The sequence below is a fragment of the Pelmatolapia mariae genome, linkage group LG3_W, assembly GCF_036321145.2.
Source record: "Pelmatolapia mariae isolate MD_Pm_ZW linkage group LG3_W, Pm_UMD_F_2, whole genome shotgun sequence".
Taxonomy (NCBI): domain Eukaryota; kingdom Metazoa; phylum Chordata; class Actinopteri; order Cichliformes; family Cichlidae; genus Pelmatolapia; species Pelmatolapia mariae.
In genome coordinates, this window is record NC_086229.1 from 51,180,260 (window position 1) to 51,196,181 (window position 15,922).

Below are 15,922 nucleotides of genomic sequence, written 5' to 3' on the forward strand. Positions count from 1 at the left end.
CAGTGCTGAGTGAGATGGAGGGGGAGACTTGTTTACCCACCCTCACTGATTGGGGTCTGCCTGTGAGGAAGTTGAGGATCCACTGACACAGTGCTGAGCTGAGTCCTAGATCCATCAACTTGGTGAAAAGCTTAGAGGGAATTATTGTGTTGAATGCTGAACTGTAGTCCACGAACAGCATCCTAACATAATTCCCTCTGCCAGTGTCCAGGTGACTCAGGGATGTGTGGAGCAGGTGAGATATGGCATCGTCTGTGGAACGATTAATCCGGTAACAAACTGAAGTGAGTCGATGGTGGCAGGAAGTGAAGAAGTGATGTGATCTCTCATCAGTCTTTCAAAACACTTCATCACAATTGAAGTCAGTGCTACTGGACGGTAGTCATTGTGGCAAGCGGGCTGTTGTTTCTTTGGAACAGGAACAATAATGGACTGTTTGAAGCACGTGGGAACTACTGCTTGGGCCAAGGAAAGGTTGAAGATCTCCGTGAACACCGGTGCTAGCTGGTCAGCACAGGCTCTCAGGACCCGGCCAGGGATTGCATCTGGTCCTGCTGCCTTCCTGGTGTTCACCCTCCTGAAGGTGTTCCTCACGGCATGCTCTGTGATGATGAATGCATTGTCTTCACTGGTGCACTCCGAGCGCGCGCAGCCGTTTGTTGTTTTAATTGCTGCGGCGTCGAAGCGAGCATAAAACTATGTAGAGTATATATATAGAGTATATAGTTACATAGTTATACATATCAAACAAAAATCCACTACATTCCCCCCTGTGGTACCTAGAGGTACCACCTAAAAGACCCCACAACTAAAGAACAACAAAAAACGTGAAAACTAATGCGTGCGCTGTTTTTTGGCTAACATACGTAAAAGCAAGCTCTACATAGAACATAAGAATTTATATAAAGATTTATATAAAGATCCCACACAGTTGTTGCTCAAATGAATAAGCCCTTCCTTCCACCAAAAACCTCATAGTCATCAACATAACATTTTCCAAGTCTCCAATTCTCTTGGTTAACCAATTTAAGACAAATTGATTCCTCTTAATTTGCAAATCATGCTACACAGTATCCTTAACAGAATACTCAAGAAACTTAAAAACCAGCCTAATTACAGGAAAATGAAAGTAAGGCATAAAACACATCAGCAGAGACACATAATACATACATGGATTACACAACACCATTAGTGACATTAAAAACAACACAATTAAACAATTAATTCCCAATTTTGGATTTCATCTTGGTCAGGTGCAACTTCTTTTTCTGAACAGACTTCTCAGTGTGGGCTTTGAAATGTCCTTTGGTAGCTTCAAGGTTGACATTTCTCTGCAGCAGCTTCAACCTTTACTCAACTTGTGTCCCTTTTTCAGTCCCATATTTCGACCAATTTATGAGTCCGAGAAAAGTCTCTCTTGGTACTTCTTGACTGCTGGATCTTGCATTGCTTCCAAAAAATACTCGAGACGACTTGGTCCTACTCTTGATTGAAGTCAGGGTCGGCGATGGGTAGTAGTTGATCTTGCACATCCATCATTCGGAAGCTGGTTTGGGCACTGTACGGCTCTGCTTGGGCTGTAGGCTCTGCAGCAGATTCAACGGCTGCTGGATGGGTCATGGTTCAGCTGTCTGGAGCAGCCTGTTTCACTCCGTATTCCCCTCACAATCGTGATCAGATCACCAGCACCTGCTCCAGAACCTCTGCATCTCCATCTGCCATCCAGAAGCCATCTCCTGCAGAAAGATAGCTTTGCAGAGTGCATTAGCTGTGTTCACAGTTACCAATACAGGCCCTTTATGAGGACTTATCTATGGACATTTGTGAGTATGCCATGCAATGTTAGTTGTTTTAGTCTTGTTAGTTCACAACTGCATGCACCTTAGTACTAAAGTTAATATTTGTACCCAGTTGACCCCTTCCTTAGCAAATTCCAATTCATTGCTTTATTTTGTGAAGCACTTTGAAATGTTTGTCTCAAATGCTGTTATAAAGAGAAAGCTTTACTTATCTTTACCTAGCTATCAATTTAGGAAGTGCAGAGTAAAGCTCTAACATGCTGTTTCATTTAGCTATTAATGTGTCTGTTTTCTGGTGATCAAGACATCTAATCAGAGCCAAAGCACCAGGGAACTTTAGGGCGACTACTAGCTGGGTTATTGCCTCTTCATACTTATAAGCTGAATTTGGATAAACATTAACTCTGTTACCGGCTGCCAATTCACAATTCATCATTAGCACTGTTAGCCCAAAACTTAGCATTGCTGGCTATATGGCTGATCAAACTTCCCACACCTCTATAGCTGCCGAATTGGAATTTTCAAAGCTAAGTCAGACAATGCCACATTAACCACACAGTTCTTCATATTGGCAGTAGTTAAACCATCACTCAAAAACCATCACTTGACCTAGCTGTCCTAGCCAATTATAGGCCTCCAACTTTCCTTTATGTCAAAAATCCCCACAAGAGATGCTGTAAAATAGTCACAAAGGAATGCCTTATTTAAAGAGTTTCAGTCAGGTTTCAGAGCACATCACAGTATAGAAACAGCTTCGATGAAAGTTAAAAAATGATCTTCTTAAGGCCTCTGACAGTGGATTGATCTCTATGTTCGACACTTGTGACCATAACATGTTATTCTAAGAATCCTCCCACATACACAAGACTAACCATTGAGCTTCACAAGGTTTCACACCAGGATGTATTTCTATTTACATAACACATGCCTCCTTCAGGTAACACCACAAAAGACGCAACATACCTCTGCCATGCTGATGACACCCTCTCTCTCATCCATCCATGAAGCCAGGCAACACACACCTGTCAGTCAACCTAAAGGTATGCTCTGAATGGCATTACCTTGGTCTCCATTAACACTGTGAGGTTTCTTGGCCCAATATGCACTAATATGCACTTTTTTAGGACTGCTTTCTTCAATTTCTGAAATATCTCTAAAGTCCTGTCCCAGAGTGATGCTGGAAGACAAATTCATGCATTTATTACTTCTAGACTGGCCCACTGTAATTTGTTATTATCAGGATGTTGTAGACATTGTAATTCCTTAAAAGCATCCATCTACATCAAAATGTTGCAACATGAATACTGAAAGGGACTAGAATGACAGAGTATATTTCTTTCATTGACTTCTCTTCATAGGCTCCTTGTTAAATCTGTTTTTTTAAATTACCATCCTGCTCCTATAGCACTGTATCTCCCTACTTGACTCTCAAACTTTAAGCTTACTAGAATATTTAAAAGTAGAATGGGAAGCTGGGCCTCCGGTTTTTAGGTCCCTCTTTTGAGTTATTATTAGTTATTATCAATCTCTGCCTCTCCTACACAGCATGTTTTTAGTCCTGTCTCCTTCTCCTCACCCCAGCTGGTCACAGCAGATGACCAGCAGATGACCACTCCCCCCTGACCACTCCTGTTAAAAAGGGAGTTCCTCCTCTCCAAATTTCTTGCTAAAAGGGGGGCAGATAAATAATAGTTTTGTAATGTTTTATGTTTGCGGTTTATCCTTAGATACTGAAGTGCCCTTAGATGACTGGCATCGCAATTTCATACCTGTTCAACCTTGAGTTGAATGCTATACAGCCTTTGTTCTTATAGAAAAATAGCCAATGAAAAGCTAAAATAGCTGTATTAGACTATTCATACAAATTTTCATGCATGGGTTGTTTATAGGCAGTAATCATAAGAAATTCTCTAATTGGATCTTGTTACACATTTTGGTGGTGGACTCTGAGGCAGATAATTACTTCACACCCCATTTTCCTTAACTTGAGTGATAGTACATTTTGGACCGTAAATAATACATGTAATTGGCATTATATTTACAATACACCTGGATGGCCATGATAAACACTGAGACCTCCTGAAAAACAAACAGTTTTAATTGCAGGGTTAAAGGTCTACTTCAACTTTTGTAAATTTGGATTGTACTAGGTCAATAGTTGCTCACCTATAGAGGTTTAATCATGCTGATGTATTAAACTTTCCAATAATAGTCTAATGCTTTCATGTGGCCTAGTTCTTATTATTTGTGTTCTTTTTCTACTGGGAGAGTAACACAAGGAGTGGAGCCCAGGGCTTTAAACTTATTAGTTTGTTGGGAGCATTACTGATGCAGCTGCTTCATGTTGTTCACTGTAGATATCATGGATAGTTAGTACTCTGGTATCAGTCACAGTCCATGTACTGAAGATTTCTCTTGGCAGTAACTTCCTTGTTGTTACGGTGCTGCCCACATTCCTCTTGGCATTCTCCAGGAACATCCACACAGAGAACATCCCAGATGCAGACGAAGTTGGCTCTTAGAGGCCGCCGATTGTCAGTCCTCAGCAGATTGATGAGTATGTCAGCTGACTAAAAGTGTGTTTTAATACACTTTTTTAGCCCTCTGCAGATACAGTCTTTCATTGGACTCGAGGAGACTCAGTTTCATGAGTTGTGGATCTTCACTTGGACGCTCCTCTCTGGAGTTCCTGGGCTTTCACATGTGCCAGCCATTGAATGTCGTCATCCAGCTGACTCCTCCTCTCCACCCTTGTGCAGGCCTCATCAGTGACGTAGGCCTTCGCAGTGCCAGTGTTGCTCTACTCCACAGGCTCTTGGCCTGGTGTCTTTCACTGGTGCTCTGTGTTTCTCCCCTTCAGTTGGTGAGCTCCTTCATCTGTAAGGAGGTATTTCTTTTTTTTCCTTTCATAGCAGGAGAGTCGTTGTTTCGAGTATGTGCATACATCAGCTAGTTAGTAACTGTTTTCATTTGCTCCACTTTTTTTTTTCTTTTGCCTGTGAGCTCAACCTCATGTTACTCTCCATTATCTTACTCCTGGTCTTTGAATTCTCCCATTTAGCTTCCTTTCCTCTGACTCACAACTTTCTTTGTCCCACCTCTCTAATCACTCTTCACGCTTCAGCTCCTTTATCTAACTTCCTACATCTCAAACTTTCTCATGTTACTTCTCCTCTTCTAAGCCATAATCACTTTTATCATGGTTTTTGTTTTTTTTGCTTAGTTTTTTTAGTACAAAGGCTCAACTTTTGATTTCTCCTTATTGCATTTTAGGTTAATATGTTTTCTTTCTAATCACCACCTTTTGCTGGAACAAAGGCTCTGTCATCCCCTCCAAACCCTGCTCCTGTGTATTCCCCCCCCCCCCACATGATGCACACTGCTTATAGAGGGAGCTTTCTGTTTCCTACTGGCAGCACAAATTTATCTATATTTGCTTCTTTATTTTTCTTGTAAAACTAAAACAAGATCATAGGGGCTTTATTATCATATACAACAGTTTTTATGTTTTTCTGCTCAACTTTCCTATAATTGACAAGTTGCAGCTGTGGGATTAACCCTGTCACTATTTAAAACCCTGATTCCTGAAACAATTCCCCCCAAATTTGTCACAATACCTATTAAACTTGACAAATTAAAAACAATATTAATTTTGCATATGTAAGAATTACCATATTGCATTTGTTAAAGACAGCATTTTGCAAGTTATTCCTTAAACTCATAAAGTGTTTTTTTTTTTTTTTTAATTTACTTTCTTAGGTGAATAAAATCACTCTGATGTTTTCGGACTCTTAACACTTAAATACTTCCTGATTCAAGCTTGACACTGAGGCCTTAAAGGGTTAAGGCCCTCTTATGTCACACACCTCTGACACTTTTCTAAATGTTATTTCTTTCATAGCTATAGAAGAAGGATTACACACAGTCTGACCAGCATCAAGGCGAGTGTTATAGATACCAATGATCCCTTTAATAATCCCTTCCCCCACACAATATCTAATCATGCTTTTTATTTATTGATCAGCATTTCTAATGATCCACAGCTGCAGGTTAACCAGCCATGCACCCCACAACTTTATTTCTATTGTTTCTTTTCCCAGCCAAATATTCTTTTTCTTTAAATTTACACTTTTTTAATTTTTTTTTCTCTACAGTGCTCAAGTGTAATCACTTTTCATTCATATCTACTCTTTCTTTTACTTTACTATTACACTTAATGGCATTATTTATTACATCTTTCTAATTACTGTCTTGTTATTGTTACCATTACACTCTAATCAGCTGTCATTGTATTTAGGCTTTTTGTTTACTCACTGAATTATATTATTCTCAATTCTTTCCACTACTTCTCTACTGTTATGTCTTTTGCCCCTCTCTCATTCAGTTCTGTCTTAATTCCCTTTTCTTATTTTAATAGTTTGTTATATTTATTTTAATTTAGCTGAGAACCAGTTTACTGGCCTTATCATTTCCCTCCCAGGTGTTTCTTCTAATATTTTATTCTCAATTTCAGAGCTTCTTTCTTCCTGTTCCTCACTCTGTTGGGCACTATTGTTTTTTACATTTTTTGTTGTTTTTTTGTTCTCAGAAATTGATCACTTGTTTTCAGCATCTTCACTGATGTGGGCCCTAAACTTTACAAACAAGTTACATCTTTTTTTTTTTTCTTTTTTTTTTAAGCAAACAATTTTGCTTCCTGTCTCAGGTGACTCCTCTGAGCTTCGCACAAGCTCACCATAACAATAACCTCTTTGAGACATGCAGGTCAGTCTTTTACTCTTCTTCTCACACACTTGCATTTGGCTTAGATCACTTGAAAGCCTGTGCACTGGTCAAGGACACTCTTGGCAGGATGTTGGGGCCCACCCCACACACTCCACAGTCAGAGCAACTTGAGCCAGCTACACCCTGTGACGCTGTTTACAGGCCGCCTCCTGCAGCAGCGGCTCAGCTAATGTGAGCTCTCTCATTACAACACTTTTCTTTTTTTCTCTCTACTGTCTCTGCCACACTCAACAGGCGCTAAACTTTACTTGAAATTGTTAAGTCACAATCTCTGACTTATCAAACCACCATTTCCAACAAAACTCTTCTATTTCACTTCACTATTTTCCATCCAGTGATTTTAGCTCTTATGCTCTGGGTTTAATATATCAGTTAGTTGCATCTAAACCCTGTCTACCTTCTTTTCTCTTCCCAACTACTTATTTGTGATGGCAGCATTTTAAACAGATCTCTAGCAGGTATCTCTTATTGCTAATTTGTTCATATTTGTCCTCATGACCACTTCACCCCACATGTCAGCCTGTTTATTCTGAACTCCTCTAAGCTTCACACAATTTATTCCCAACAATCATTCATTTCACATCATATTACTCAGGTATCTTTTCCACTCTCTATATGCTTTTGGGTGAGTTTATGACCCCTCGGCAGAACTCTCTACAACAAGCAAAACTTCATTATTTACTTCTCTTGCACTCCTCTTTGGTGAGTGATAACAAATCCTCAATATACATTTCACATGCAAACTCTGAGACATTACTAGATTCTTTTACAACTCCTGCATTTTACTGAGATCGATTTATGGAAGCTCTTTTGACTCTCTTATCTCCGTTGTAGCCCAAACATGTTCTTATTTATTTGGTCTCTATCTCTCATTCCTTACTAAGATGTTCAGATGTTCTTAGATCATCACCACTGCCTTCTATATTTCTCCAAACACAACACAAACCTCTCTATTTCATTTATTATTTGTTTGTGTGATTTATTTACTTTCCCTCTAATTATTTTAGGCCTGGGTTTTATCCCAGCTATGTTTTATTATTAGAATTAGTTTATAGTTCTCATTCTTACTGTTATTAGTTCGGATATGTTACAATTTAGCTCTAGGTTAGGTTATCCTTCTTTTTACTTTAGTCAAGCAGCTCTATTTCCAATTTATTTAACTTTTGGTCATACTTTTATTAAGCTAATAATCCAAAAAAGTGCCTGCAATCCCTATTTACTCATTATCCCTATTTTGGTAATTAATATCTTCTTTTACTCAAATTTACCCACAAATTTTCCACCTTACTTCATGTTGCTCCTTAACAAATATTATTTCTACAGATCTTTCTGTTTAAATTCCTTAAACAACAACATTATTTTTCAGCAGCAGTGTCTATTTTCCTCTTTATATTCAACAACTCTTAATTTTTGCAGACTTATCTCTTTTCACTGCTCTGATGCTCCTCTCACTCGTCCACATACCTTAGGGATGATTCACAAACTGCCTGCAGACACAGCGCTCTGCAGCACAGAGAGCTCAGTTTTTAGTCTCTCAAATCAGTCCCTCTACAACTTTTTACTCATCTACCTACTAACTTCCCTTTTCCGTATTTATTTATCAAAACCCACCCCTTACGCGTATTCCTCTTATTTACAGCAAGAGTTATTTTAAGCAATATTTACAGCAATACATGGTTATACTCTAGACTACTACTTAGCAATATTTACAGCAGCGATTATACTTAAGGGTTAGTAACAGCTATTTACATATTTACACTTTGGCCGAAGGTGTCGCCTTTCATACAGCGACGCGCGCAGTTACCCAGCGTGTCCAGACCGGTGGACTCGAAGGCCCTCAGAATCCCACTGCGAGCCCCAAGTCCCCGCGTTACGTGCTGAGTTCTTATCTCCAAAATTCCCCCAAAGCCCGAGCAGTCCTGACTACCTAGCAATTCACTTGGGTTAACCAGGTTAACCAATTAAATGGTTAACCTAGTTAGCCTGTGTCACCTTATCTACCTAAATGGATAACTAGGTTTCCAGCGGTAACCACCTTGGGGGTGCCGACATATATTTCACTTTTCATCACTTTTATCACTTTTCATCACTTTTCATCACTTTTATCACTTTTCATCACTTTTCATCACTTTTATCACTTTTCATCACTTCAACTTTTTACTTCTGCGCAACTTACACCTATTCTTCAGATGCACTAAAGAATAGCGGAAAGAAGAAAGAAAGATAAACCCAAACTCCCCCAACACAGCCCTGGAGTCATACTCCAGCACAGGGCAGAGCAGCCTCTCACACACAAAAACCCCAAATACGCACACACACAGCGCTCACTCACACTCCCCCCGCAGGTCACACAAGTTACAGGAATAACACACACACATATGATGCAGTATTAAACTCCACTCCTTCAGCATCGGCAACTAGCATTATTTTTACAGTGTAACACTTTATCACTTAGAATAACAGCGACCATTTGATTAAAGTCCTTTTCAAGGTTAGGTGAAATCTACTTGGAGCCAAGGTGGAACCCCCCTTCTGCACTCAGACAACACCAACATTGAGCAGAAAAAAAAGAACTCTGCTTACCTTACTGTAGCGGCCGCTTGGTGTTCTCTGATGTGCAAGGCTTTGGCATTCCCCAAGGCTCCCAGCAATCACCTTAATTCCTTGTCCCATCTGGGGTGCCAATTGTGGTCGCAAATTTTGAAGCCATCCTGATAACCTTCTCCCACCAATGATGTGGAGATCCAAATCCAATTAAAATCAAGACACTCAAAAAGATGCTCTGTAAAAGAGTAGAATTCTTGGAACAGAGTTTAATACACTGAATCATATGAACAGCAGGAAAAATACATACAGACATTTAGCAAGAAAATTACATAGCAGAAAGCAAGCAAAGCAAAACCCCGGGGTGTACAGCCTTAAGCACAGACAGCAGAGCAACACACAGACGGACAGGTAGCAGCAGCAGGAGGAAAAAAGCACTGGGGGTGCCCTCTGGTCCCCTAATATAGGGACCAGTATCCCCGCCCCCTGCTGCTGGGTAACTTTCCCACGCGCCCAGCACAGCTGCTGGGGTCAGGTAGCGGCCAAGGTCCTGGCCAAAGGCCAGTCAGGACTCTGAGTACCCCTTGCCCTGGCTTATCACAATAGGTCATGACACGGTCAAAGGTCAGACATTAATCCTAATTATTAAATCTTATACAGCAAGTGGCACAATCTTATAACATACTCACACACACACACACACATACACACACACACACACACTTTGAACTTAAGAAGCATGTAACCTATGTATTATGTGTGTGTGTGTGTGTGGTATTTTATTGTGATGTGTTCAGGATCTCTGTGTGTATTAGGGAAGGTTAGTTACCGGAGAGTAAATTATTCAGGAGAACTCTCCCCCTACATTAACTGCCCTGTTACTGTACCAACTTAATAAACCTCGGTGAAGCAAAAATGTCTTGTGCTTAAGACTCCACATGAAAGTTAAAATATAGATGTTCAGTGCATATAGATATATAGAGTATATAGTTACATAGTTATACATATCAAACAAAAATCCACTACAAGATGCTGAAGAGCGTGTTCATGCAAACATCGTCGGGTCTGCCGTGATATGTTTACAATGTTACTTCTGCTCCTGAACCTCTGCGCACAGCGTCTGCAAATCAGGGCTGTACCGAGTCACTTTCATCTTTACGCAGGACTGTCAGCTGTCGTCTGTCAGGCGTGAGCGTGTTTGCTTTTAACATAGTTCACGGTGGAGAACAGCTGCTGACATAATGTTGATCCGAAGGTCCATAATTGGCCTACCTGGGGTTGAAAGTCTCGCACGGCGTTTCGGCGGGTATACCGGCTTCAGCAAGTGTGGCGCTTATTTTGAGCGCTCAAAAAATAATATAATATAATTTTATATTTATATTTCAATATCACAATAATCTTCCAATTTAGAACTACAAGTTAAAAAAAAGAAATAACACAAATAAAATACACTTCAGCTAAATACTTAAAAAAATATATATTATTTTCCCAAACCACGCGGAGCCGCACTGGAGCCGCAGGTTGCCGACCCCTGACATAGATCAAGCATTATGGGTCATTCCCACGACCCACAGCTTTACTGTGCTCCAGCAAAGTATCCAATAGCAGTGACATCTCCTCCACAGTAGCAGGTGGGATTTTTCTTTTTTGTGGACAAAAAATGCTGCAACTGACTTTGGTTACTGTTGTTGGCATGCACGCATAAGACGTGAGCTCTACATGCCAGAGGGATATTCCTGAAAACCTCACCCAGGGGGCATCCTGATCAGAGGCCCAAATAACTCAACTGGATCCTTTCAATATGGAGGAGCAGTGGCTCTACTGTGAGCCCCTCCCAAACGATTCAACTCCTCACACTACCTCTAAGGAAGAGGCCAGTCAGACCTTTGGTCTGCCTTCTTAAAGATGGGAGCTACCACTGCAGATCTCCACACTATGTTAAAGAAAAGTGCCAACCAATACAGCAACATCCAGATTCAACACAACACAATAATAATACATCAAGTAAATTAATGATCAGACCACCTGATTCCATGTTTTGTTAGTAATGTTTAGACATGTTACTCTGTTCATGGTGAACATCAGTGCACAATAATGAGACATAATCACTGCTGCAGACACTGACACTGGATTTAAGGAAGGAAATGTGAGACAGAACAATGATTCAGACTCTGAATATCCTGACAGCTGCACCTGATCACACCTGTTGATCATCGGGCAGTCCACCGCTGATTAATCAGGACGACGACGATGATAAGATAAGATAAGATAAGCTTTATTAGTTCCACACGTGGGAAATTTGTTGATGATGTCAAAATAGTTTGTTTTAAAATGAAACAAACTGTTCACCTCAAGTTCATGTCTTCAGTTTCATTTCTGAGGATTTAAATTTCAAATTTTACATTTAAACACAAATTCTGCTTCTTACACAGTTTCTGGATCCAGAAACACTTTCTTAGCCTGAGTCGATCCAAATGAACCTTCTAAAACTAAATAGCTGATGTAGACTCTGACACTGGTACAAACTAAAATGCAGCTCATCAGAGTTGTTGTCAGATCTTTGTGAATGTCATCTTTCAACTCATAATCAGGAAAAACACTCTGACCTGTAGGTCTGAAAAAAAAGCATCTCTCTCTCTCTCTCATACACACACACAAATACATATATATATATATATATATATCCACTATATTCTAGAAGCCCCTCCTTCCCTTTCTCACCTGTTAAACACAACCTCTTCTGCTCACTTTGATCTTCTTCTTCTATCCAGCTTGCTTTGCCTTCTTTCCGCCTCACCACTATGGGAAGCAGAGCTTTCGGTTACTCTCTACCCCCAGATATCAGAAACATTGCTTTTCTCTCCCAGTTTAAATCCCAACTCAAAACTCATCTGTTCAAATCTGCATATTCACTGTGAACCCACTGTTTGTTTATTTTATGTTGTGCTTTTTGTTTCTTATTGTTCTTCATTTTGTCATTGTTCGATTATGCATTTGATTCTATTGTTAAGTGTCTTTGTGTGTCTTGAAAGGTGCTTTTAAATAAAATGTATTATTATTGTTAGTAGTAGTGATATTGTTGTATCATCATCACCACCATCACACATATAATGAACTGGAGATTTCCAACTGCTGTGTTTGTCTTCATTTCTAAAGAGTGTCCCCTCTTGGCAGGGTCACAAAACAACAACAACAACAACAACATAGAATATTACTTAAACCAGAAACAACCAGTGCAAAACCACAAACAGGTGGTCACAAAGCCCAGACCTTGATATCATTTAAAATGAATAAAATCAAGTTTTCAAGTTTAGAGTAGAATGCAAATGATTATAAGCTTAGAATAAATTTTAAGTAAAAATGAAAATTTGATTATTTCCAGAAATTCTGAAATTATTTGATAACAACATCCAAAGCTTTCAAATTACATGAAAACATCTCTGACACTGAGGACATCCTGCAGTTTGTTTTTTTCACTTGCAGCAGAGAAGAGAAGCAAACTCGTCTTTCTGACACTCAGTGAGTTATCTTTAAACTGACACATGGGAATGAACCACGCACATCTGCAGGTCGGACAGTTTGGTCGATCTGAGAAAAGATCGTGTGTGCAGCAGTAACAGCACTTGGTGCATGCTTGCTGGTGATGGGCAAAGCGAGGCTTCGTGAAACACTGAAGCATTTGTGCAGGAATTATATTGAAGTGTGGAAACAATCTGAAACCATCTCCACAGTGACACCTGCTGGCCTCTGGCTGTGACTACATCTTGATGACGCTTTTCTGTGAAACTATGACACAGACAAAACCCACACAACTCCAAACAAAACTACTTTTCATACCAGACTGTCAGTAATCATGATCATCGCATGATTTGGGGAAATTCTCAAACAAACATGAAAAGAAAAACACTGAGACTGTTAAAGACCTCAAGCTGTGGCTGTAATGATCACAGTCTAGTCTAGATTGGTCTAGATAATAATAATAACTAGAAAGATTTGCATTTCCTGCAAAAATGCAGTGTGGATGCTGTAATGCCGAAGCTGTCTGCTAAAAATAGCTGAAAAAGCTGAAATGTAGCAAAAAATTGTAATAATCCTCAAGACACACAAGACAGCAAGCAGCACAGTGCTCAACATGCTGTACCGCTTTGGAGAGGAACGCAACCTTGGCTTTGCCCTCCCACTGAGCTACCAGCTGAGGTACCCACTACCTTTCAATGCTCACAGAGTCAAAGGTTATCGAGGTCCCCGAGCCACAGAGTTTCACATCATGGCACAGTAAAACTAGGCTACGATGCTAACGTAGCTTCCCTAAAGGACAGAAATCCACTTTAGTTAACTAGCTGCTGTACGGTTAGGCAATACTGCGTGAAGCATGAATGAACCTTGGCTTTAATGCAGTAATAAGCGCCTTTAATGAGGTTTAATAAGCCAGAGGTAAGTCGTTCACGGGCGGAGAATGGTGTGTTAAATAGAAGGCTGACAGTAATGACTGAAAATAGTTTGATAATCATACAGCAATCTGTATAATCCTCCACTGTTCAAATTTCCAGCATGGCCGGACATTTTAAAGAGACTCATTTTATAGTTTATATATAGAAAATGAAAGTGTACAAACTCATATACAGATGTGACACAGCAGTAGCCTCAGCCATATAATAAACATTGGCAGAAGATAATCGGTATCAACTAATGACGAAAATACACAAAAATAATACACAGAGGTCATTTTGTGGGTTAAAGTGATGTTTATTTAGAAATTTGCTCAAATAACACTACAGACACTTATCTCCATGCTTAGTCTGACTTTACCTAACCACCTGTATGACTGTAGGAGGACTGCCAGCCCATCCAAACCTTCAGACTCTTAGGGAACTGAACCCTTCAACCAGCACTAGAAGGTCCCAGTGGGGTTGGTTAGCCTAACTCTGCCGGGCCGTGCATTAGCTGTCACGGCGAGTGAGATGAGCCGTGTGGAAATAATAAAGGAGGATCCAATCGCAGGCAGTAGTGAAGGTGTGAGGGTGGTTTATTAAACACAAAAGTATAGATGGACAAACGGTAAACGGAGAACTAAACTACTGAGCCTGAACATGAAGGGAGGGAGACGATGGTACATGAAGACAACAGCAGGGAGAACACAGATGACGCAGGGTGGATACACAGACAGACCAGCAACTACAAAGACAGAAGACGCGACTTAAATAGACACAGGGAAACACAGGGAGATTACACACAGGTGGGAACACAGCTGGGAGTAATCAACAAGACGAGACAGAGGTAAAACTGAACACACTCACATGAGACGCAGACCTTCAAAATAAAACAGGAAACAAGAACACTACACAAAGACGCAGACTCGACACTGAGAGACAGACAGAAAATGACACATGGAACTAAATCCACACAAAACATGAGAACACAAATCCTAAACACAAATAAACAGAAACATAGAACTCTAATAATAATCATCATCATCATATTAATAATACTCATAGCACCCAAAACCACAACAATCATTCAAAAATAAACTAACAATCAAAACTCAAAATACTGGGTCAACACTGACCCAGAACCGTGACATTAGCACTATTTGTCATTCCGGCTAATCACCAGACTGCTAGTGTAAATACCTGTAAATACCCGTGTCAGCAAGCCGAACCCTCTGTGCAGATTGAGCATGCTCAGTGGTAGAATGACATCAGAGGACCTTCTGTTGGTTTCATAATTAAAACAATAGATAGTTGAACCGTGACGGATGTCAGAGACAACACGTGATACTACTGCAGTAGTATCGTTATTTGTAACTGTTTCAATTTTTATCTTTCAGGTGGAGAAAGTGATGCCTGCAGACACATTCTACTTTTCTATCATCAGGGATCCTGTCGCGCTGGCCGAGTCCTCTTTCGCTTATTACAAAGAAGTAGCTCCTGCCTTTCAGAAGGCAAAGGGGCTGGGAGACTTTGTCGACGACCCAAATAAATACTATGACCCTCGTCTTTGCAACAACCACTATGCCCGCAACCTGCTTTGGTTTGATTTTCGCATGGACAATAATGCTAATTTCTCAGTGGAATTAGCTCAGCATGGTGAGGCCATGATCCGCCAGACATTCAGACTGATTCTTGTGTCCGAGTACTTTGATGAGTCTATGATCCTGCTGAGACATGCCCTCTGCTGGCCACTGGATGCTGTAGTCTCATTTAGCCTTAACGCTCGTCAGCAAAAGTCCGGCAGCAACAGCGTAATGAGCGGAAGCTGGGTCGGCAAAGCTGCCGTAGCGACTGGCGTCGGTGCTAGAGCTGGACGCTCACAAGGTAAGATGTTGCCCAATCTGTCGCTAACGGATCGTCAGCGGGAGAAGCTACGCCAGTGGAATGCCTTAGATTGGTACCTATACAAAACCTTCAACCGCACGTTCTGGGAGGATATCGACAAGTTTGGTCGTGCCCAGATGGAGCAAGAAGTAGCTCTTCTCAGAAGACGTACCTGTGGAAGGAAAGTAGAGTCACAGACCATTTTAGCAGTTTGTTAGCAGGTAAAGTGCTAACGCTAGACGACTGCTTCAGTTGTGTTCTTCACCAACTGCTGTCCGTACAATCTAACACAGACTGAAAACCACGTTTCTTTGATTGCATAAGAAGCGTCACAGAGTGGGTTCACTGACAGTGTTGACCCAGCCTTAGTGAGGTCATCCCTGCATGCGAGGTAGCACAGGTGACAGACAGCGGCAGACGTGACTGCACGCATATACATGAAATCATAGGTGTTCGTTCATTGTTGAAAGTATTGAATTT

The 15,922-nt window shown here is 40.6% G+C and overlaps 1 protein-coding gene across 1 annotated transcript in view; it reads left to right on the forward strand.

Annotated features, from left to right (window-relative positions):
- The first annotated feature begins 427 nt into the window (after positions 1-427).
- LOC134623541 (galactose-3-O-sulfotransferase 2-like) overlaps positions 428-15,922 on the forward strand; it is a 91,932-nt gene continuing 76,437 nt past the window's right edge. Inside the window, exons 1-4 of the mRNA XM_065470184.1 lie at positions 428-595; positions 13,228-13,403; positions 13,538-13,562; positions 14,956-15,591. Coding sequence (XP_065326256.1) covers positions 428-595; positions 13,228-13,403; positions 13,538-13,562; positions 14,956-15,591 — 1,005 coding nt within the window. The remainder of the gene's footprint in view (positions 596-13,227; positions 13,404-13,537; positions 13,563-14,955; positions 15,592-15,922) is intronic.